The sequence below is a fragment of the Numenius arquata genome, chromosome 11, assembly GCF_964106895.1.
Source record: "Numenius arquata chromosome 11, bNumArq3.hap1.1, whole genome shotgun sequence".
Classification (NCBI taxonomy): Eukaryota; Metazoa; Chordata; class Aves; order Charadriiformes; family Scolopacidae; genus Numenius; species Numenius arquata.
Window position 1 is genome coordinate 15629769 of NC_133586.1, and position 22356 is coordinate 15652124.

General features: G+C 39.2%; 2 protein-coding genes across 2 annotated transcripts in view; both read left to right on the top strand.

Moving 5' to 3' along the window:
• The window catches only part of MYZAP (myocardial zonula adherens protein), a 49182-nt gene extending 38311 nt beyond the window's left edge, over positions 1 to 10871 (top strand). The window contains 3 exon segments of the mRNA XM_074156634.1: positions 5166 to 5249; positions 5657 to 5757; positions 7225 to 10871. Coding sequence (XP_074012735.1) covers positions 5166 to 5249; positions 5657 to 5757; positions 7225 to 7315 — 276 coding nt within the window. The 3' untranslated portion in view covers positions 7316 to 10871.
• Positions 10872 to 15368: 4497 nt separating this feature from the next.
• On the top strand, positions 15369 to 22080 carry POLR2M (RNA polymerase II subunit M). Its single transcript, XM_074156636.1, has 4 exons — positions 15369 to 15523; positions 16203 to 16898; positions 17550 to 17772; positions 18756 to 22080. The coding sequence occupies exons 1-4, from the start codon at positions 15429 to 15431 to the stop codon at positions 18891 to 18893; spliced, it is 1152 nt and encodes a 383-aa protein (XP_074012737.1). The 5' UTR covers positions 15369 to 15428; the 3' UTR covers positions 18894 to 22080.
• Positions 22081 to 22356: the final 276 nt, after the last annotated feature.

Here is a 22356-nt window from a genome sequence, read left to right on the forward strand (position 1 = left end):
GAGCAATATCATTTTACATGACACGCTAAGTAGGCTGCCAGTTTTGTTTGACTGCTTAATGTGGACATGAAGGTTGTAGAAATACTGCTAGGAATGTGGAGGGAAAAGGATGGCTAGTCAGTCTAACAATGCGAGTCTGGTCAAGAGGTAAGTGCTAGGGAAGGTCTGTCTGGGCACTTGTAGAGGAGTTTGGAAGAGGACAGGCTGAAGGATGTACCCAAATAGTGCTTGTAGAAGATGATGGAGAAATCTGAGAGGGTAGTTGTGCAAAAGCCAGATTTGGGAGCAAGTTGCTGAACTGACAGTGAACTGAAATGCTGAAGTCTGCAGATGTGGCAAGGATGAGATGGATTATAGGCCTTGGGCATTGAGCAAGGAAAATGTAGGAACATCTTGGTGATCATTTTGTCCTGGAGTCGGTCCAGAAGTGACTCAGATCCAAGTGACAGTCCATGGAAGTTGAGGGTCTTTGGCTTGCACTGATTTGTTTCAGACCCTAGACTATTCTGGCCACCACTTGGGCCCTCAATTCAGTATTGTTTGACCTATTTTGCTTCTCCTCTCCTTCTTGCCTTATATTCAACCAAAAGTCAAAATCTATTGCTCTGTCACCTGCTAGTTGTTCTCTTGCTCTGTGCAACTCCTTAAAACAAAGACCCTCAAGACTTGGGTTTGTGCAATACAGTTTTATGGTGCTGTTAAGTATTATCATCTTATTTTAGTTTGCCGTAACTAACACTTTTTATGGAAAAATAAAAATTACATAAAGTAGCAAGGCATGAATTTTATTTTTCAAGTGCTTTTACCCAGTATCAGCGTTATGATCCAATGCTCTTGTTATATTCCTCTCTCCAAGGAAACCATCGCTTTTACTTCATGTGATGTGACTTATATAAATGTATTGAATTAAGGTTGCATTTTATTTAATACAGTAATATATTAATATAATCCCCTAAAGTTATTCCCGTTTTTCCTGGTTTCCTGTGACATATCCCCTCAAAGTTTAATCAAATCAGGTTTGCTCACTCCTGGTGTTAATGGCATAAAATGATGTGTACTTGAGTCCTTATTCAGTAAATAAACTTTTTTTGTAGTAAACTACTCTGGCGGGATGTGTCATCTGTGTCAGGCCTGTGGGTAGGTTTAATGGTGTGTCATAACTTCAGAAGTTGTTTCAGCACTTAGACTGCAGCAGCTGCTGAGACGACTCATTGGCCATGTGTTCGGGGGTGCAGCGTGCCCTGCTACATCCTGGCCCTGCTTTCCTTCTGCAGCAGCCTCAAAAGGTGGCTCTGCTGCATCTGGGGAGCAGGGGCTGCAAGACTTTTTTCCTGGCACTGAAACAGCCTCTCATTTTAGCCACTGCTTAATTTATTTCTCCTGGGATATATTTTGTCTGTGTGGCTGTGTCCGAGTTCATAATGTTCTAAGGATCCACCAAAAGTTTTTACGTAAGTTACCCAGTTCACAGCCTTATCATATGTGTAATATGCATGGTCTAATCATTCCATTCCATTTTACTGCTAGACTAAGACTTTGTGTATGTGGTGATACAGTACCACATTTTCTCTTCTCCGTACTGCAGAAGAGAAAGGTGTATTTTAAAATTCTGGCATAATTCTTCAGAGGGACAAAGTAGATTGATTTAATGGGTTCTGGCTGGTACGATGTAAACATGTTAAAAGGTGGCAGGGAGTACTGTTGTTTATGGTTCAGTCTGTCAGTCCTTAGAGCATTCTCACAAAAAAAAAAAAAAAAAAAAAAGGTAAAAGCAGTAACATTCCTGCCAAATTACAAAATGTCTTTCTGGAATTAAGGTTTGTGTTTGGGAAGGGGAAGAAGCTGTTTGTTAAGGTCTTCCATTTTGTATTCTCTATTAGATCTTAAAGTGTCCGTGCTCGTTTTTGCCTTCAAACTATTCTAGTTAAAATAACTCAAAAACATCCTTAGAGAGTTTGTGTCTCTGTAGCCAATGTGAAGAACAAACAAATGTTTTAATTTTAACTTACACTAATCTATTTGTACATAATATGGGTAAACATAATGGTTACTGTCACAGTTTATTTTACATGTTAGAGCCTTTGTATCATAGCGTGAATATAACAAGGTAGATGGCTATGAAACACAAGAATTTGGTCTTGCTTTTGGATAATAGATAATTCGGTCACTTGCTTGGAAACGGAATTATTTTGTGTTTGATGTGAAAACCAGAATAGGCAGCTGATGAGGTATATTATCTTCAATAACAAAGATGGATATCTGTCCGTGTAAAACCCTCCCCGATCACATAGCTGTGCTCGGCTTCAGTCGTCTTTGCATCCTACTGATTACTGGTGTTAAAATTATTTCTTTGTATGTGTAGCAGGAGAACAGAATATTAATAGAGAAGACCCATTTGAAAGTCCTAAAAGAACAATTTATCTTTTCTGAAGCGGAATTTATTGGCAGGACTTAAGCTATCGAACCAATGAAGATACAGCTGACTCAATTTAGTCATACTATTAAACAAAATTGTAATTAAATATGAAGATCAAAATATGTTCTATGATTTTCTGAAAATGCTACATACTTTGCATTTCTGTGATTGGAAAACTGAAATGATAATAGCTTTAGGTGACGTGGATAGTTTTTACATGCACTTTAAAATAAAAGAAAACAAAAAAAAAGGAAATATCTGACTTAGAGAAAGATGGATAATGAGAGCACTCATTCTGTAACTGAATATGAGTTCAGCTGAAAACACTTACTGTGTGGAGTCTATATTTTAGCTTGTCCAAGTAATAACTGAGATGTGATAATTGAAGATCATGGAAACTAAATCAAAGTTGAGTTGGCTTTATAACTTTCCATTTTTTGGTTTAATTTATGCATTTGTTTTGCTTTGTGTTTTTCATAATTCTGTATGGTTTGGTTGAAATGTTTCATAATACCTAGCAGTAAATTTTTGGGAGGGTGATAGCACTACTGTTGTTTTAATTATTGTACTTTTGAGTATTGTGTCATTCTCTTTTAGCAGGATGTGAATATTTCTACTAATCATCACTTCTAAAAATGCCGAAAAGTTTTACACTGGTGGTTTTGAAGGGGTTTGTTAATGTTCTTTCACAAAATTGATTTTAAGATAAAGAGTTAAAAAGTGACTGGTGAGAGTGCATGGAAAATTGGACCCAAATATTTAGAAATAGTCTTTCTTGCATATCAATGTAACATAAGGACTGCCAGGAAAAATTCATGTATTCTGAGCTTTCCTTGATTTCAGTTTCACTGTCCTACAAAATTAATTCACTTTAGTAAAAAGTTTAGTGGACATTTACTAACAAATACATCTTACTTTTTTCCTTAAAATTGTATCTGTGAAGCCTGCAGCCAATCAATAACCTGTCAAAATAAAGCTACCTTACTTAATGTAAAGTTTTATAGAAAATATCTATTTTTTATTATGCATAGGTATTTTTATAGTTTTCTTGTGATAAAAAAGCTATATGCATAGACCTGTTTTTTTCACCGTTGGCATATTGCCCAAAAATGTGAAGGAATGTGGGGCACAGCACTTTTCTAGTGCTGTAATGGCAATTTGAATATCTTTCCCTACTTAACACAGCTTTAAGGGGTGCACTTTTTTATATATACAGTAATAGAGACTTCACTCAAAGCAGTGCATGATGAGCTCTGACGTTCCATTTGTGATGTGGACCGTCCATTCACTAGCTTGGGTTACTTACGGTTTTGCTTTCAGGCTTAAGATTGGAAACTTTTTATATCTTTAATTTACTTTAATGAATCGTGGAGACAATTGCCTTAGATAATGCACTCTTCGGTAAAGCAGAAGTTGTTGGTTGGGCAAGAGAGCTGGCCTGGAGCAGGGAGAGGGGTTTAGCTAATGCTGTTGCAGTGCCTCAGCTGAGAGACACGTTCCCATGGACTTACTAGGAGAAAATAGGGGTTTTGACTTTCTTGTCTAATCTTTCAGCGCACTTCTGATAATTCTCCTTAGAAATATTTTTAATGCTGCTTTCTGCATCTGAAGTAGACTGTGACTACAGAGATAGGAAGCACCTTGTCTTCTGCACTTGTAAAGCGGCGGGTGCCTACAGCTGTCTATGAGTAATAACCTGAGCTGCCTCCTGGGGAAGCAGTAACAATTGAACTTGGTATTTAGCTATTGTTTTGGTTTGCTCTTTTTATTAGTCGCTATTTTAGTAGGTGCAGTCAGCAGGGGTTGAGAGGGAATAATAAGTGACTTTTCCTTTGGTCCGAGGAGAAAATTCAGTTTGTTTGCACAAGATGCTCTTGTCTCCTAAACGCAGCCATCTGAAAGGAACTGGCCTCCGTGCCAGTCAACAGGCCTCTTAGACTATTGCTGATAACCTCACACACCAAATCCAGCATTAAGCAAAGGGTTCAGAAGAATGGAAAACTGTGGCTTTAGGAGCTTTAGAGAACCATTCCCACACAATCAGAACAGCTTTGGGCCAGCCGCAAGGGACTGGTATGAAATCTGGGTCATACCCTGTTTCTCTGGTCATACCTGCTTGTGCTGGTAACAGGGAAAGATTTAATGTAAAGGTTTTTGTTGTATAGCTCTATAACCAACAGAAATCTCACAATATAAGGAAGATAGTCTTCTGTTCCATATAGAAAAGTATTAAGGTGCAATGCTTCTGGTGCAGCTGACTTTATTTTAATTTTCATGAACATTTGTAAATAACTTCTTTCCATTCCCTACATGTAAAATGAAAATGCACTTTTTTTTCAAGGAGTCTGGTACGCCAGGAAGTAACTGAACAAATAAGACCTTCAAGAAACTAGCAAACGTGCAACATATTTTTGGATGTAGTTAAAATTGCCTGGAGCAGAGGCCTTTGAATCAAAGATGGAATTTTTCCCAGTCTGCTTTGTTACATGACAATGTTTGAGTTTCCGTTCGCTTTCCAGAAAAATACAAGTTCTTAAAAGCCATGTTAGTGTACTTGTAGCATCTTGATATAAATTAACCTAATTGTATGGGATGACAGCTAATCCATGGATTAAAGCAGTCTGTGAATATGTATAGATATTCAGTTGTTGCTGAATAACAAAATGAAACTTGTTTTCTTCCTGAAGTCTTTTTCCTCCTCTTCCCATCCCCAGTAGATTAAATGTCTTTGTTTTATTTTTCTTCATAGATTGAAATGCTAAGGAAGAAGGTAAAAGAAAAGGAATTATTTATAATACAGCTTTTAGAAAAAATCTCTTTCTTAGAATGTGAGGTAAGGTACTACCTTTTAAGTTGATATTGTTGTGATTATTTTATGAAACCAAGTAAAATTTGAATTGATGTCACCTGATGTTATCTGGATGCATATTTGCTATATGTATTTGCCGTTCTTCAGTATGGAAATCATGGACAGCAGTCACATGAGGAATCTTAATATTCATGCTAAGTTTCTTAACATACAATTTTGTAACAGTATTATAATTACTTTAAAACAGAAACTTCTGAATAAAGCTGTTGGTTTAATTTATATTTTTTCCCAGAAGTAAGGGTTCCTTTGTTTTCTCAATAAATACTTTTACATATTTCTTGTGGGGATAAGCCAATGTGCAATTTTATTTCCTTGTTTAATTAACATAATTCAAATAAAATAAACTTGCGGTGAAAACTACTGTTTTCCAGAATAAAGAATTACAAGATAAATTGGACTACTTAATGGAAAACCAACCAAAGACCAATATAGAAACCAGAGATACAGGTGTAGAATGTGATCTTCCCTACAGGTATTTACTTTTTCTACTTGTTCATCAGAAACTTCTTCGTAATGTCCCTTACTGGGACATTATGCTGTATTAGTAAACCATTGTGCTAACAAACCCTTAGAGTGGATTGCGGAGTCTTGTAAAATTTTCCTAAGTCTTAAGGAGCACATCTACTAGGTGTAGTGAATTTCCGTGACTTGTGGAGTAGGATTTTTTTTTTTTTTAATGATGCAAACATATTGCAAACTCTTGGGGAGTACTTACTTAGAGTAACATGATTTAAGCAGGGAGTAAAGCTAGAAGTCAAGAGAATTGTCTTTGTGAAATATGGGAAATATTGATGAAATGTGTCTGCTGGCAGCACAGCAGAAGACAATGGACAGCTCTACCCCGAGGCTGGTTCGTGCTGGCTTCAAGCACGCTTTATTCTTTGTGTTTGGGGGGAGACACATCAGGAGCATTTTAAAGGGTAGGTAACACCAACAGTAACAGTGCAAAACTGCAGCAGTTTGTGGAGACATCCTAGCCCTAGGTGGAAGATTTCCAACTAAGCAGCACGATAACATTACCACTTCTGCACTGGAATGGTTGCCACTGGTCTGTGGTGGCCAGTGACTCTGTAGCCTGGCTTTGTAGAGGTCCAGGTCTTGTGCCTACTCCCCTTTCTCTGCCCTGAGAAGGGCAGTGGGGCTGCACTGAGCCCTGGGAGACAGGCTATGGGCTCCCATGCGAATCTTCTCCCCAACAAGCCACCACAGGGAAGGGCAAAACACAACCCAAAAGGTAAGGAGGACCTTTGCACGTTAATTTCTACTACCAGCAAGTAAACTTGTTCATCTTAACTGCCCTGAAAAGGGAATAACTTAGTTTGAGGAATGTAAATTAGCATATGAAATCAGCAAGCTGCAATACAAATGAAAATTTTCTTTCCATTTAAAAAATATGCTCATTTCAGTGTTAAGCCTAGAGCATATTTTAATGGCATGAGTTTTGAAACCTCAAAACTAGTGTTTTTCACTCGGTGCCAACAGAAAGCTATCTTTTTTTGTCCTCTTTGGGGCCCCTACGTATGTAATCACAGCCCCTACTTATTTGATATTTTTGCTATTTTTGAGATTCATGTCTATGCGGAAATTTACATAAAACTTAGATTTTTATGGAATTGCTCCTCACAATTGTGTTCTTAAATGTAATATTGCCATCTTTGTTGTTGCAGGATCCTTAGTCCTAGTAGCTGTACTGGACATACCAATATGAGCTCCAGCAGATGCCTGCATGTAAACTTGTCAGTATCTGCCACAGTTTTTATCAAATGTTCTTTGTGGCATTATAGAAAGGAAATATTGAACATATCAAATATGCTGAATAGTTTAATTTTAGCCTGTTAATATCCGCACCAAGGCACAAGTTCATTGCTGTGGCATTTCCAGCCCAGCTGTCTGATACTTTGACATTAACTCTGTAAGCTTTTTCTTGTCTCCTTAATAGTACAAGATCTCCTGAAAGCGCAAGGCCGGTGAGGACATACACCCCGTTCAAGAGAGTGCTGGAATTTAGCACAAAGAACAGTACATCTTGAGCATTCAAGTCAACGTGCTTTCTAAATACGAGCAATTATCTTGCGCCTTTGCAGCTTGATTAGATAAATTTTTATCAAGTCATAGAGAAGAACAGCAGCATGGAGTCTTGCTAAATTTATCCTGAAAGCAGCTTTTCAGTGACTTCGTATCTGAAGTTACTACTGACATTAACTGTGAGGGGGATATGGAAGAAGCGGGATGAGTGGAACTGCACTGGGTAGCTTCTAAAGAAGCAATATTGACTGCTATGTGTCATTTCAAATGCCTGTAAGGAAGGAGTTGTACAGCTGTACAGGTTTTTTTTTCTTCAATTGTGTTGTAATTCTGTTTGTGTAATAAAGCTCTAATGTATTTTATTTTCACTACTACTAGAAGCAGTATCTGAAACTGTGCTGGCAGAGGGCATTAGTCTGAAAGCTTCCCCTTGTCCCTGTAGGAAGCGTGAGGGCTGTTCACGGCTGTCACAGACCTGGTGTAGTTGAGGGCTCTGTTCACCTGGCAGAAGTTCAGTTGTAACCAGCAGGCTCTTGCTGGGAGGGTATTTACCAACCCATTATGCAACCAGTTGTTCCAAACAATTCCCTCCGCGTGCAGATGAATGTCGTGTTTGTGCTCCAAACAGTAACCGATAGAGCAGATTAGAATGGATTTTGCTTTGTTGGACGGAGGCACTGGTTTGCACTTCCTCAGTCATGGGATAGAGTGGCTATTGGTGATACATTCAACAGTAATTGTGTAGGAAAACCCCTGTCACTTCTTTTTATTTACTTTTCTATTGTCATGAAAGAGAATATTGCTTACAGCAACCTGCAGCAGTCCCTGCAATTCCTACAGCAAAGGCAATCCTGAATCAGGATTTTGATTTTTGAGTACTCTTTTTTCCTTTTTTTTTTTTTTCTCCAAAGCACTTAAAATCTTATCCTTGACTTCAAAGTACCAGCAGGAATGACTGTATCTAGTACTGAACTTATTTAAATATATACAAAGGGTATTTTTTTACATCTTGTTTTCATCTCCCAGTCTTAGTGAGCTAAAATGAATTATGAATATTTTCTTGTAGTCCTATTAACATGAATGAAGGGCATATTTTTTTTATTACAGTAACTGCTATAGAAAACAAGTTTTGTATGATTAATATTGTTTTTGCATTGAACGTCAATCCCAGGAGGCACTCGCCTTGCCACACGGCTTCATGAAGTGATTCTGTTATCTCCAGTCTAATGCAAGTTCTTAAATTCAGTAGTGTCTGTTCAAACTAAGTATTCTCAGTAGAGTTGTATTTATAATAATAATATTGACCTCATAATCCAAATCTTATTCCTGCATTATTTCAGGGCTTTCTGAATTTGTTAGAGAACTTTGTTTACTCTGTTGCTGTGATGTTGAACTACTAAATAAAGAAGCCTGTATTGAAGGACGTTTTGATGTGGCACAGGTATCTGGCAGGAACATGAATTGCTTGATATAATTGAAGCATATACAAACTAAAGTGGGAAGCTCAAACTACTCAAGCTTTTGTGCTCAGATCATCCTCTGCGCATAAGCTATGTTTTTCCTTGTGACCTGTTCAGCTCCTAAGGACTTTGAATGGTCATTTTTTCTAAAAAGTCAAACATGATTTTATGCACAAAATTCAAGAAATAACTGCAATCAAAACCATTAACAAAAAGTTAAATTATCTACTGTGTGAAGGAAGCCTGTAATCTTCACTGGTATAGAAGCAGCAAACACTAACAGCTGCTCAATGTGTGGTTTTTTTTTTTTAAAGAATAATTTAAAAATACATTGTTGGTTTCAATAGCTCTAGACGGAAACTCTGTTTACTTTGCATGTGATGAGGGAGTGCAGATCTCATAGGTACCAAAAGGGCAAAGAAAACCTGCCAGCTGCCACATTGGTAAACAGGCATAATACACACATTTGCTTAAACAGATTCTCCCGAGAAGAGGTGCAAAACCTTTGGAGTGGGAAAGGGCTTGAAGAGAAGGTCTGTGAGAATAAAGTCTGCTCCCTGTGACGACAGTCCTCAGACAAAGCACCCTCTCATGATGCAAAGCAGAGGAGTTGTCTTGTACCGAACACCAGAGACACTGAAATGGCTGACGCGTGCAGGAGCTGCAGTCCGAATGGTGCATGGTGTACTTTTGACTGAAGTTTTGATGCTTGAGTGAATTTGGGAGACTGAGTTTGAGGAACAAAGTTCCCAAATAACAGTTAATTTGATCAATAACGAAATGGATTATGATTATGAACAACTAAGATCATGAAGTGAAAGTCTAAAAGAGAACACATTTAAATTGGAAGTGTATGTTGATGAACCCAAAAGCTGATGGTAAAAAAGGTAATGATCACTCAAGTTTCAGGGGTAAGCTTTGTACTCGTGTGATCATATCCCCCTCTAGTGGCTGATAACAGCAAATATTTGGACAGTATCTGTTCTTGAAGACAGACACTGAAAACTACTCCCAACTGGCTGTTTTAATATCTGTTAGGGATGCAGCTTCAGTGCATTACATAATGCCTTTTAGCATTTTTTGTGCCCAAATAGTCCCTTCAAACTTAAGATGAATGGATAAGGTGATATTTATAGATAAAAGGAAATGCATGTTGCCGTAAAAGACATTAACTGACAAGTTTAAATAAGTAAACGTACTTTATCCTTCTGTTTTTAGCCACAATTCAGAAAACGGAACTGGATGACTGTGAGGTGCTCAGTGAATGGTAGGAGAGGGCAGGATGAAGTATCAAAATGCTGCTTTGACGCAGACTTCAAAAGGAAGTTCTTCCTACTTTTAATACATTCCTGAGGATCTCTGAAAACACTGCAAGCTGCTTTAACTCTGAGACTTGCAAAACTATGATCCTCTGCTCAAGACTTTACTAAGACTGCAGAAAGGTGTTGAATTTTTCCTGTATAAATTCTGTCTTCGCTATTTGATGAAATAATGTGTTGGGTTTTTTTTCTAAACCAAATAAGGATTGAAGGGCATATTTTAAGAGTGTTTTGACATGCAATAAGCTGGATAACTACTAGTAGTTGGACTACTAGTCTAAATCTGGTGACTGTGAAGAACAGGAGAGGAACAGTATTTATATAATTGTTACATGAAAATGTAAAGCTTTCCAGTCAAATGAGCAGTAATGTAAATTAGCATAGATAATAGCAAATCTGACTGAAAAGACCGTATCGCTTCAATATAAATTTTGTTAATTTGAGATTGGGTTAACTAGTATTATAACATTAGTAAAATTTCTGTAAACACCAATAAAAGCTATATAGATAGCTCCCAGAAAGTGCATTAAATATAAGTCAATTGTGTGACTACATTTGTATCATGATAAGTATTCTTTTGTGATTCGTTCCAGATACTCTGGAAGGTATTTTGGGATACAGTTTTCATATATGCTGTATAAATAATGTAGTTATGTTGTATGCTTTTAATACATCCTGTGTGTAGGACTTGAGAAGGATAAATTGCAATAAATACTGTATTTAAACTTTCTATTCTGTTGTGTCAACATTCATGTAGAAATAAACTTACCTTAAAACTTTGCAAACTCTTACTCTACATAGTCTTGTTTGTTCAAACCATGTATGAATGCAAAAGCAGTTCCTCTGGAGCCTTGATGTTCTTGTCAGTGTTTCCTTTGGCAGACGGGCTTTTGAGAACAGGAAGACACTCCCTTGCTAAAGACTAAAGACTCTTCTCAAAGCCAAGTAACAAAAGTAGATGAACTCTTTTATGAAATAAAGAAGTATTGACTTGCACAAGATAAACAAGAAGAGGGCAGTGCAGCTCTTGCAAAAAAACCTCAACAACTTCAGATCCCACAGATAACATCTGAATACATCTGGGATGATGCTCTCCAGGCTTCAGCTGATGAGATTGGGATGACCGTGGCCCATCTTTTGTACAGTTTGTATCCACTCACTGATAATAGAGGTTTATCTCTAAGACTGAATGTCACAATGAAACAATCTACATGTCAACTAAATAAGAAGAGGTCATGCAAACATAGCAATCACAGTGTTACTGGTTTGCAGTGCTCAGCTGAAGAATGTGAAGTTTTTTACTTGAGTAATGCCTCCCTGTGTATGTGTATTCAGCACAGATTGCCAAAAGGACCTCATAAAATCGTGTTGAGATCAGCAATGCTCAGTGCTGAACCTACAACATAGGCTCTGGGAGTTGGATGCTAATGCTTTCCGGAGAGGATTTGAATCCTGGTTTTGACATCTGAAGGCTTTTAGTCTTGGACAGATGAGCAAACAGATAAGAAGTAAGTTCTCTCCACATCGTTAAGGCTGTAGTTCTGTACAGGAAATCCCTGCTCCACAGAATGGAGATGTACGTGCTGAGAGTTTCATTCCATTTACATTATATTTCATTCTCATTCAGCACCTGGGGCTATTTACATGTGTAAAAGAAAAATGTGCTTAAGAGACTTGGTGAGTTAAGGGCCTTCCAGCCCTACCTCAAGCACTAGAACATGGAAGAAACACAGGAAAACAAGGTGATAGCAGCCATCTACAACTTGAGGTATGTGAAAATTTTCAAAAGAAAAAGGGATTTGGTGGATTAAAGAGAAAATACATAGAAGTGAACATCTATGACGTTACACTATTCTATAAAAGTGTGTGTGATGCATAGGCATGCTGCAATAATCTGAGTTGCTTCCCATATGTAAAAAGGTATTTTGATAGGTATAAGCATATATAGGATTGCTTTTGAAGTGTTTGGGGCCTTTTTAGAGAAATAAGGTTAAGGGAGGAGTTATTCTCTTTAAGAAAATGAATTATTGCAAAGGTGCATCATGCTAATTAAAAAGGGTTTTTTAAAAATGAAATTATTGATTTTGATTCCAAATATTCATACAACTTTTTCTGTTATTTTGGGGATAGTTTATTTTGTATATGTGGCTTGACTCCTCTCCTCCTGCCCCTCAATATTTCCACCTAGGAGAACAGAAACCATAAAAGCAGTTTTTTCCACCCCTCAAACCCTATATTCTGAAGTCTCTTTTGTCCCTTTTCCTAGTGAAAATGAGTAACATTGATATATTTATAAAGTTGAAGAAAGGAGAAAAGGACAATGGAAACAATACCTTTAACAGAAAAGAAGCAAGAGTGTTAGTTTTACTTTAAATATCAATTTTGGGCAAACTCAGATACTTCTGACAGAACATTTTTCCATCTGAAAAAAATCAGCCAGTTGTACTTCAGGGTCATCTCCCCCAGAATGTCATATGACTACAATATATCAGCTTAGTTGTAATTGGCATTGATAAAACAGAAATACTGAAAGTTCAGACACAAATGTCTGTTGCAATATTCCTTGTAACCGGTGTAATCTATTTTAAAAATCTATGCTAGAATAAGTTACTTATTTGAATACCCTTCTTTTTAGCTATACTATGTACAAAGATGAATGCTCCTGGGTCACACCTTGCTTTCTGTTGTTTTGTTTTTTTTTTAATGTGGTTTATTCTTTTTTGTTAGTATACTTGGTTTTCTTCTTCATTGTCATTCTAATAATTTAATTTCTTGTAGAAATAATACTAAATTGCGTAGTAATTCCAGCCATGCTATTGCAGAATAAATTATGTTTAACTCTAGATATCTAATGACAGAAAACAGACTGAAAACTATATCTAGTAATAGCTCTTGAGATAACGTGCTAAGTGAGAAACGTAGGAAAGCCCATTCTGCAAGAAATAATTAAAACCCCAGTTTTGTTATATGCTCACATGAATGCTGATCAAAATATTCAAGAAGGTGATACAAAATAAAGCCTCTAATCAAAAAGGCCAAGAATGCACTGAAGGAAAACGATAAAAATATGACTGTGCACTGCAAATAATGGCAGTGTATTGGTCTTTCAAGGGAAGCGAGAGCAAAGTCCTAAAACTAAACTTTCAGTAGGTATTGCTGGCTGGTGATTACCTGTGTTCAGTGTGGCTAGTGAGGATTTTCCTAAACACCTGTATTTCGCCCCAGGGCAAGCAGTGCTTAAGTATGTAATTTTCCTCAGTCCCACAAGTGCTCCATACTTTTGCTCTTTGAGTGAGAAAACTTAAATCTATTTTTCTTCTTCACATTTGTATCTAAATTGATACTAAGTAGATTGCATTGTATCTAGGTGCTGCCCATTATCCATGAACAAGAATATATTTGTTCTGGCAAATTCCAAATTTCAACTATTTGTTTATCTTTCTGGAACTGTGTGTTACCTGTAAACAGACTATGGCATTCCAAAACCTAACACACCCAAACTGTAAAGATTAACAGTATTCCTTCCGAATTACCTTGGACAAATACAGACTTGGTAAATGGTATTCCAAATGAGACCACAGGATGATAAGTTGTGATTCGCAGGAGTCATGTTATTAGGACTTTATTCTCTTAATTTTTTGCTCTATTTTTCTGTGTTTATGCAGTTTAGCACATAAGCTGAAACCTGCTGTCACTACTGGCATTACTTACCTGTGCATGTAATAACAGCAGTTGAACTGAGATGAACCATCATCATGTAAGTGCAGAGAACGGGTCTATGAGACTGTTCTTTTAGACTCACTTCCATATGTGCAGCAGCGGTGGTCTGTTTCCATGCCCAGCCTTCCCACCTTCTCCAGTCTGCACAGGAGAAAGAGGCTAAAAAGCAAGATAAAGCATTCCTTCTTACAAGATGCAGAAATGTTACATAGGTGGCATAGATGTCATGACTTAGGCCTGCATTACAGAGGCAGCAATTCAGAGAATCTGTGTCCTTGAACAGTGGGTGATCTCCTGGTGAGAAAAACTGACTGTGATTTCCTCTTCCTTGAACTCTTAGGCAAAATTCCCTGGGGGATTTTCCACAGGAGATGATCCAGGTTGTGCATTACAGGCAGTGAAACGGTCTCTTCAACTAGTCACTTAATGTGGCTTTTCTCACCCTGATCGGCGTATTTTTTTCCATGGGTAGCTGCCTACTTGATTAATCTCATTTCCCCTGGCCCTCAGCCTTCCCATTCACCCTCCAGCTGAGCAAACAAAGGGGCGGGCAGCCATTTTAAAGTGCTTCCTCCTCCCGTCCCTCTGGGGTAGGCCCTTCGCTCATCCTGTTAAAACAGTTGTTTTATGAACAATCTCTGAGAAATGTGCCTCTTTGCTAGTACTTGGATCAAGAAACCTCCACTGGGATCAACTTAAAAGGGCTGACATCTGGCACCTGGGAACTGCCACTCTGCTAACAACCTTATTACTACCAGGAGCGGGCTCACTAAAGCTCAGGGCGCTTGTATCAGTTGGGAAAGTTTGGAGTAGGCAGGCCAATGTTATGCTACGGGCTGAGTTTCTATATTCAGTCTCTGTATCATACATAAACGTGTTAAAAAATAAACACCACGTAAAGGAAACTTTAACAAGTCTCTGAAAGTTAAACCTTGAGTGCTACATAGGAATCAATGGTCTGTTAAAGCCACGCAAATACATGGAAAAGGCATGGCTTTCACCAATGAAAATGCAAAATAAGAAACACTTGAACTTTTTGCTGCTTTTTGAGCATTCTAAGAGCGCTGAGCTCAGGAACAGCAATCTGCCTCTGCTCTGCACAACTTCTCACATCCAGGCTAATGTGAAATACGTTTCTTGAGGACTAAGTCAGTTTTTAGAACGAGAATTTTGTGGCACAGGGGTGGATGCTGACCATGATGGACGTGTGGGGACCGCCATAGCACCAGGCCCACCCTGAGGGGAGGCCGGTGTGGGCCCCTCCCCGCCCCTCACGACAACTGCCTCAGCTGACAGAAAACAAACGTCTGGTGTTCTTTTGGGCTTCTGTGGATGTATCCAAACAAGTTCCCAGCGTTGGGGCTGATCCCTGAGGAGACCCATCTCGCCCCCTCTTCCCCGGCATCTTTCCCCCACGGCCCTCCCTGAGAAGAAGCGGCGGGAGGGGCGGAGCCGCTCGCCTCAGGCAGCGGTCGCCCCGGCCTTCGCGTTTCCACAGGTTCGGCCCTGCCGCTGTGCCGTCGCTTCCGGTAAGATGGCGGCCTGCGGGGAGCTGCGGAAGCGGCGCCGGCGGCGCCGGGCCCGGGCGGCTGCCCCGGTGAGAGGCGGTGCGGGGCAGCATGGCAGAGGCGGGCGGCGGCGCCGGCCTGAGGGGCCGGAGCCTCCCCGAGCTGCGGGAGATGCTGAGGCGGCAGGAGCGGCTGCTGACGGACCGGTAAGGAGAGGCGGAGGGCGGGGGCCGAGGCGCGGGTCAGGCCTCCCGCTGGCTTCGCGGGAGGCGGCAGCGGTCAAACCTCTTCCTCTGGTTTAACTCTTTTCGGGGGCTGATGAAGCTGCGTGTACTTCGCAGGGGCTCCCGGCTCTTGTCGCAGCACCGGCGCTCTCTAGAGATGCGGGGCTCCCCTCTTCAGGGACTGCCCGCGGGCCCTGTGCCCCCCTGACTCCCCTGGAGCTCCTCTGTCCCTGTGGAACCGCGCAGCGCCCTCCTGCCCGGGCTGCCAAGGTCACAGCCAGGGGAGAGCCTTCAAATGACACACGTCCGGGTGGTGGTACAGCCTGCAGCCATGCACACTAGCAGCTATGTGGTTATTTCTGGGAATACGGTCGGAAAAATATGTGTATTTCACTTAAATGAAAATACTAAACGATATTCGTACATTGCACTTTTCAGAGCAGAAGCTACATCTTTGAGAAGAGAAAAATGTAATAGTTGTTTTATCACAGTATGTTTCTGAGGCTGCAAGTGCTTTGCATACTTACCACTATGTAAATAAGAAACGTAATGTTAGAATGAGGATCTTGCCACATTAACTATTACAATAAGACAGTTTTGTATCTCACATTGAAATAGGATTGTTTATATCTTGTTAAATAGTTATTTTTTTTTTTGTCAGGAAATTCATCTCTAGGCTTCCAGATAAGGGTAAGAAGATCTCTGATTTTGCTGAAAAGCTGAGGCTTGCCATTTTACAAGAGGAAGAATTAGCAAGGACGGCTGAGCTGTTATCTGCTGTCAGGTTGGAGTTTCAGGTGAAACAGGAGGAGATTATTACAAGCAAACAGGAAGTTCTCCTGAACAAGGACACTCCAAACCATGAAGGTTCCTCAGTCTTGAATAAAAACTCTAATATTAAAGAAGTTTCTGAGATTTCTTCCCAAAGGCAGGAGGCAGAATGCATTGAGCAAGAGGCCACAAATACAGCTCTGGAAAATGAGAGGACTCAGAGGAAAAATAATAAAGTAAAGACTGTTACAAAAGATCAGAATCTTTCTTGTGAAGTCATCTCCAAGTCATCCACAAACAATCAACTGAAAAATGATCAGCAGGTATCTCAGAGCCATACTGAGGATGGTACAGAAAATACAGCTGCTTTGGATAACAGTAAAGATGCATTAGTTGATGCCTTTCAAAAAGTTACAATTGAAGATAGGGAGAGTAGTGAAAAAGTATTGGAAAAAGAGCAGAATATGGCTAAACATAAGGGCAATATCTTTGGAAGCCTGCACCCCAAGACACCACATTATATTGAAGTTCTAGAGTCTAGAGCCAAGAACCCAGTCATAAAAAAAAGCAAATTTAAACCAAATGTGTAAGTATTATGGAATAGAAAAACCTTTTGTGATGTAATTGACTTGTGTAAAATTGGAAATGGTACAGAACAAGCATGGTGGGTTTATTTTAATGTCATATGATATGCAAGTTTAATATGTTGGCTCTTTAGCATTGTGTCACAGAATCTCAATATTTAGCGGTAGTCTAATTCTTCATTTGAAGCAATTGTCATGAATCTTCAGAGAATTTCATAGCTTAAGCTACAAAACTGTTAAACAATTGGCAAAACTTTCATGTCGATCGATTCTAGAACTTGTAGAACCTTAATAACAGGTATCTTTTTGCTTTTTCTGCACCTCTAAAAAAACTGCAGTTCACATTGTCTGTACCAGTAGCTGTATATACTTTGTGTGACTCCCAAAGCAGTGCTATTTCATGTTTGCTGATTAATTGGCATACCTTTTTTTTTTTTGTCCATTGTAAGGAGTAACTTGGGATATTGTCTCTCTGCAGAGAAATCTTTTTAATTTTTCCAAGCACTGCTTATTTTTTATGTGTTTATGTTGTCATAACACTTCAGATTTCATTTCAACTCTTGCGTATTGAAAATAAGTAGTTTTGGAACTGAAGTTTTTCAACCTTGTGCTGTGAATTTTGGGTCACAGCTTTAATGTTTTATCTCTTCCAGATTATTAGGAGAGCAAAGTGGATCATCACGTGGTTCCTCATCCAGTCAGTCACCTGGGGGATCTGGCTTTCCAATTACTACTGAAGAAAGAAGACTTAGAGACAAGAAACATTTGAATGACATAACAGCAGCTCGGCTGCCACCGCTTCACCATTCCCCTGCTAGACTCTTATCCATAGAGGAATCCATAGCAATCCAGATACAGCAAAAAGAAGCTTATGAGGTACGAATTTAAGATTTGGTCTGAAAAGTAATTATATAATTGGGATCATTCCTGAAAAAGAAAGCATGAAAGGGATCGTTTAATACTGATGAATTTGATGATGAAATTGAGATGGGCAGACTTTGAGGAAAGGCACATTTTCTTATATTTGATTATTTTAATGATATAATTAGATAATGTATGAATCCTTTCTGAAAATGTTATTTCTGCATTAAACGATATCTAGTGTTATTCTTGGTGTGTTGATTTGCTAACCTCGTTGCACTCACTTCACCTCTGACTAGAAATTTAAAAGTTTATCTTGCCTGTTAGTCTTTAAAGAGATTTTGGCTCTTTCATAAATGAAGGCCTAGCAGTATTTGTTATTCTTAAAATATGCAAGTATCTGCATTTGCCTTTATTTATGCTGTGCCTGAAGAATTCAAGTTCTCTGAGAAACTTCTACAAATTCTGTTGTAATGGATTGTGGTTTTGACTTTGCAGGTAGTGCCAAGCTAATGTTAAAATTAGAAACTATTGCAAAAGTGTTTGTCGCTGCTTATTGTTTTAAAAGCACTTGCTAATTTGGTTATTTTGGCACTTCAAGGGACGTAATTTATTTGGAAAATGGAGTCAGATTTTTTTGCTGAGATTGCTGGAAGACAAGCATTGCTAGTGCTACGTGGTTACTGTGCTCAGCTGCTCTGTTATGTGGGCTGATTTGTTCTGCTGAAGCTGGCATTAGTGTTTCACGGGTGAGGGCTGCCACATAGCAACTTGCAACTCTTATTAAAAGGTCTTCAAGTATTAATAACACGTTATGTATAAGTGTGAAAAGAAACCTGCAAATTCTTTGCTAGTTACTAAAACTTCTAATTAATACCACTCGAGCTATTAATATTATGTCAAGTTTATAGTCTATTAGTTTTTTCATGACCAGGATAAGAATGACAAATGAACACTTTTTCTAACTTCTGTCCTTTTTTTTTTTTTGTTTTATATAGGAAATGCAAGCCAAGCTTGCAGCACAGAAGCTTGCAGAGAGATTGAATATAAAAATGCTCAGGTTTGAACCAGAGGGGGAGGCCTCAATGCAATACAGAGAAGTGAGAGATGAAGATTATTTTTCAGCAGAAGACTGAATTCAAGAATGGATGTCTGAGGATGAGCCACGTAACTGATCTTTATGCAGTACTTCTTAAAACCCAGACCTGGATATTGAGAATGCTTGATCTAGTAATTTTTTTCTTAAAATTTTAACATTACAGCTGTGGGAAGGGCTCAGTATAAACCTCATAAATATAAATGTTATTAGGTGGTAACCCTGGTGTTATTTGGGGACTGCTTTTTGAGCACTTGGGGCAGTTCATCTTTGGAATGCCCCGTACTTTTCAGCTAGAGGGAAGTGAGCTCTTTTGGAGGCTATGGCAAGTCATCTACAAGAGAAGGTTTTTTTCTGTGCAAAAATGTGGTTGCAAAGGGCATTGGCACACACGTTCATGAAGTAGGCTAAGGTACCTCTGAACTGCCTGCATGTATGGAAGCTGTTGTATAAATGTGAGATAATCTCACATAGATAAAAGAAGTATCTTGCTTTTACCATATGGCAAAAATACATGCCTGGACAGCCGCAGTAAATGTGCAATGCATAGGCTGTAAGTTAGCTTCTTATCTCATGGCAACTTGTTTCTGTGCCTCCACCTTAAAATAACACTTTCTGCCCTTATGTTGTAAATAGATTAAGAATTTCAAGTTATTTTGTAACTCAAATTCCGTTTGGACTTTAAGGGACTCTGCTGTTCCATTTGTGGTGATTACTGCAAAGCACATCAAGAGATCAAGTTAATCTGAAGACTTTAATATTTTTATTAAAGGTCTTGATGTTCTTCCTTATTTTTGTACACTGCTTTCATACTTTGGAATACTATTTTTTCATAGTCCGATACTGTAAATTAAGAGATCTGGTTTTCTTGGAGAAAATGTTCTGTGTATTTTGCAGCTAAATATTTAGCTTCAAAAATATTTTGAAGATAAAAAAAAAAAAAACTTCCTTACAATAACATTTTCTGCCTTTTAATTTGAGTTTTGAATGATAAGGAACACACCTGAGAAGTATTTCACGACGATATTCCACTGTTCACTAGGATATTCCAGCCCTGTTATGAGTTCAGTTCTAAAAAACAAACCTCAGAGATTCCTTGTATAGTCTGGCAACATCCATTTTCCAAGATGCTGCAGCAGCGGTGTGTGCAAGGCCCACTCTGGATGTGTACGTATTCCTGCAGGAATGGTGTCTCTGGAAACTGAAGGTGGTCCGCATATGAGTCATTCAGAAAGCTGCGCGATATCATCTAGAAATGGGGGATGACAGACTCTGCCACTTCTTGAATGCATACAGCACCTTACTAGCAGGCAGTAACTCTCCCCCAAATGCTCCACAAGCTCTCCCAGGCAGTCGCAGTTGCACAGTCCATACCCTGGCAATGCACTTTCATAGGTGGCACTGCTGCGAAGATAATATGTGGTATTTTTAAATAGGTCGTCTGTTGCTTGTCTGTGATGCCTCTTTTCTGTACTCTTTCCTCTCACAGGTTTCTTGTTGTTCATTGGCTTCTCATCAGCTGTCTGCTCTTCCTTTTTCCTCCTAAGACTTATCTCCTGTCATGAAAGCAAATTCATATACTGCATCCCTGCACCACCCATTCCCTTTCATAGGACATATCGTTGCCTGTGTCTGCATTTAACTTCTGCCACGTATCATGCATCCTCCTCCCATTGCTGTCTTCTCTTGCTTTCTGTAACTCCATCTAAATACCAGCTGTGCACCTGGGCACCTTCTACACACCTCAGTCACTTGCATATCCTGCAGAGACCTTTGTGTTTTTGCCACAGCTGCCCTCCTACCGAGGCTATCCTTCCTTCTTTCCTGTTTTGGTTTCAGGTTGTGCAGGTGTTTGCCCCTTCTGGGCCTTGTATCTTCCTTTTTACCACCTTTTCCTGTTTTTTGGTGGGTTTGTTGTTGTTGTTGTTGTTTTTTTCTTTTCTATGCTCCTGCTTCATCCTTCCAGCTTCTCACAATTACTTGTCATTATCAGCACTATTTTTTGGGCACATTTTCAGTCATTCACATTCATTCCTCAGCATCCATGTTGATGACCCATCTCATCCTCAGCTATATGTATTTCTGCCCTCAGCGTCTTCCTTCAGTGTGTGGCTCTGATTCCACAGGCCAGGCCAGTGGAGTGCTCTTCTCTGGTGGATGCAGTTCATCTCTCAGACCACCATTGTCCACACTACCCCCATCATCCAGCTGGGTCTCGTCATCAGTCCTCCCATTATTTCAGTGTGTTATACTGCTGAAGACAAGAGGCTTCAGAAGTGTATTGGCTTTCCCTTTGCTGTTGCGTAAAGCACAAGCTACCACTTCCAGGCCTGTTTGCATCTCTCCCCCTCATTAAGATCATCACCATTGTCCCTGTACTGACTGTGCTGTCACACTTTTAAAGTTTAAGGTTTTATGTGCTAAAGGAATTTACACAAAGCTACACAGTTAAGAATTTGTTTTCTAGGTTACTGAAATCTAGCTCACTGTAGGCTTCTGCTGACCACTGTCTTATGCTAACAAAAATTATGCTCTTTCCTTGTGCTTCTAAGGCTTACTTTTGCTCTCTAAACTTTGTGAAGCAGAGGCAGTTTTCTTGATCTGTATTTTTATAGGATTCAATATCTGGGACTTTGCCAAAGCAGATCCCCTGAATGGGCAAAAATCACCCTTAAGGACAAAAAAAAAAAAAAATCACTCTAGTAACAGGTGAAGTGCATTATGTATTTGTTATCCAATTAGCAGCTGTTCAGCACAGCATTGGGGGAGTCCTCGTGGAAGAGAGTGCTGCGTGAATAAAAAACCAAGGTTAAGGTATGAATTTTAAGTTACTGCTAAAGGGTTTGTTTTGCTGCAAAACCTGGAAGCTTTCACGGGGGCTTCTTGGTCCTAGGTTCTGAGTACAGGTATCTACTTTGAATGATTTTGTGAGTGAAAAGAAAGCAAAGAGTCTTGGGTATAAAGAGAGTCCCATGTTAAGGAGGGTGTGCAATCCAGAAGTTTGTAAAAGGTTAGAGAATAAGAGGATGAATCACGGAATGGTTTAGTCATACTGAATTAAGTTTCTGGTCGAGCATGGTATTGCTGTTGTGCATTTCACTTTACCCAGTTCCAGAACATTTCAAAATGTACACTGAGAATTGAGGAGCTTGCTCTCTATTTTGGGTGTGGACTGTTTTAGTAGAGTGGGCTGTTAAGCTAGTAGAAAATAAAGAATTGATAATATGTGTCTGAAGTTCCTTGTGTGAATAATGTTTTGTTTTGACCATGTAAAGTTCGCAGAGAAATTTTGGGGAAAACCAGAACCTTTGCTTCAGTGCTCCACAATGAAAACATTGGAGATGGAGCTGGGAAACAATTGCTATGTAGAGAAAGAAAACTTTTGGGAATGCAAATGGATGGGAAAAGATCTGTAAGACCTAAAGCTGGGCAATTGTGCAAGTCTGAAAGATGGCACAGAGACAGAGGCGGAATGGTGTGCTGCAAGTCTGAGAGCTTTGGCG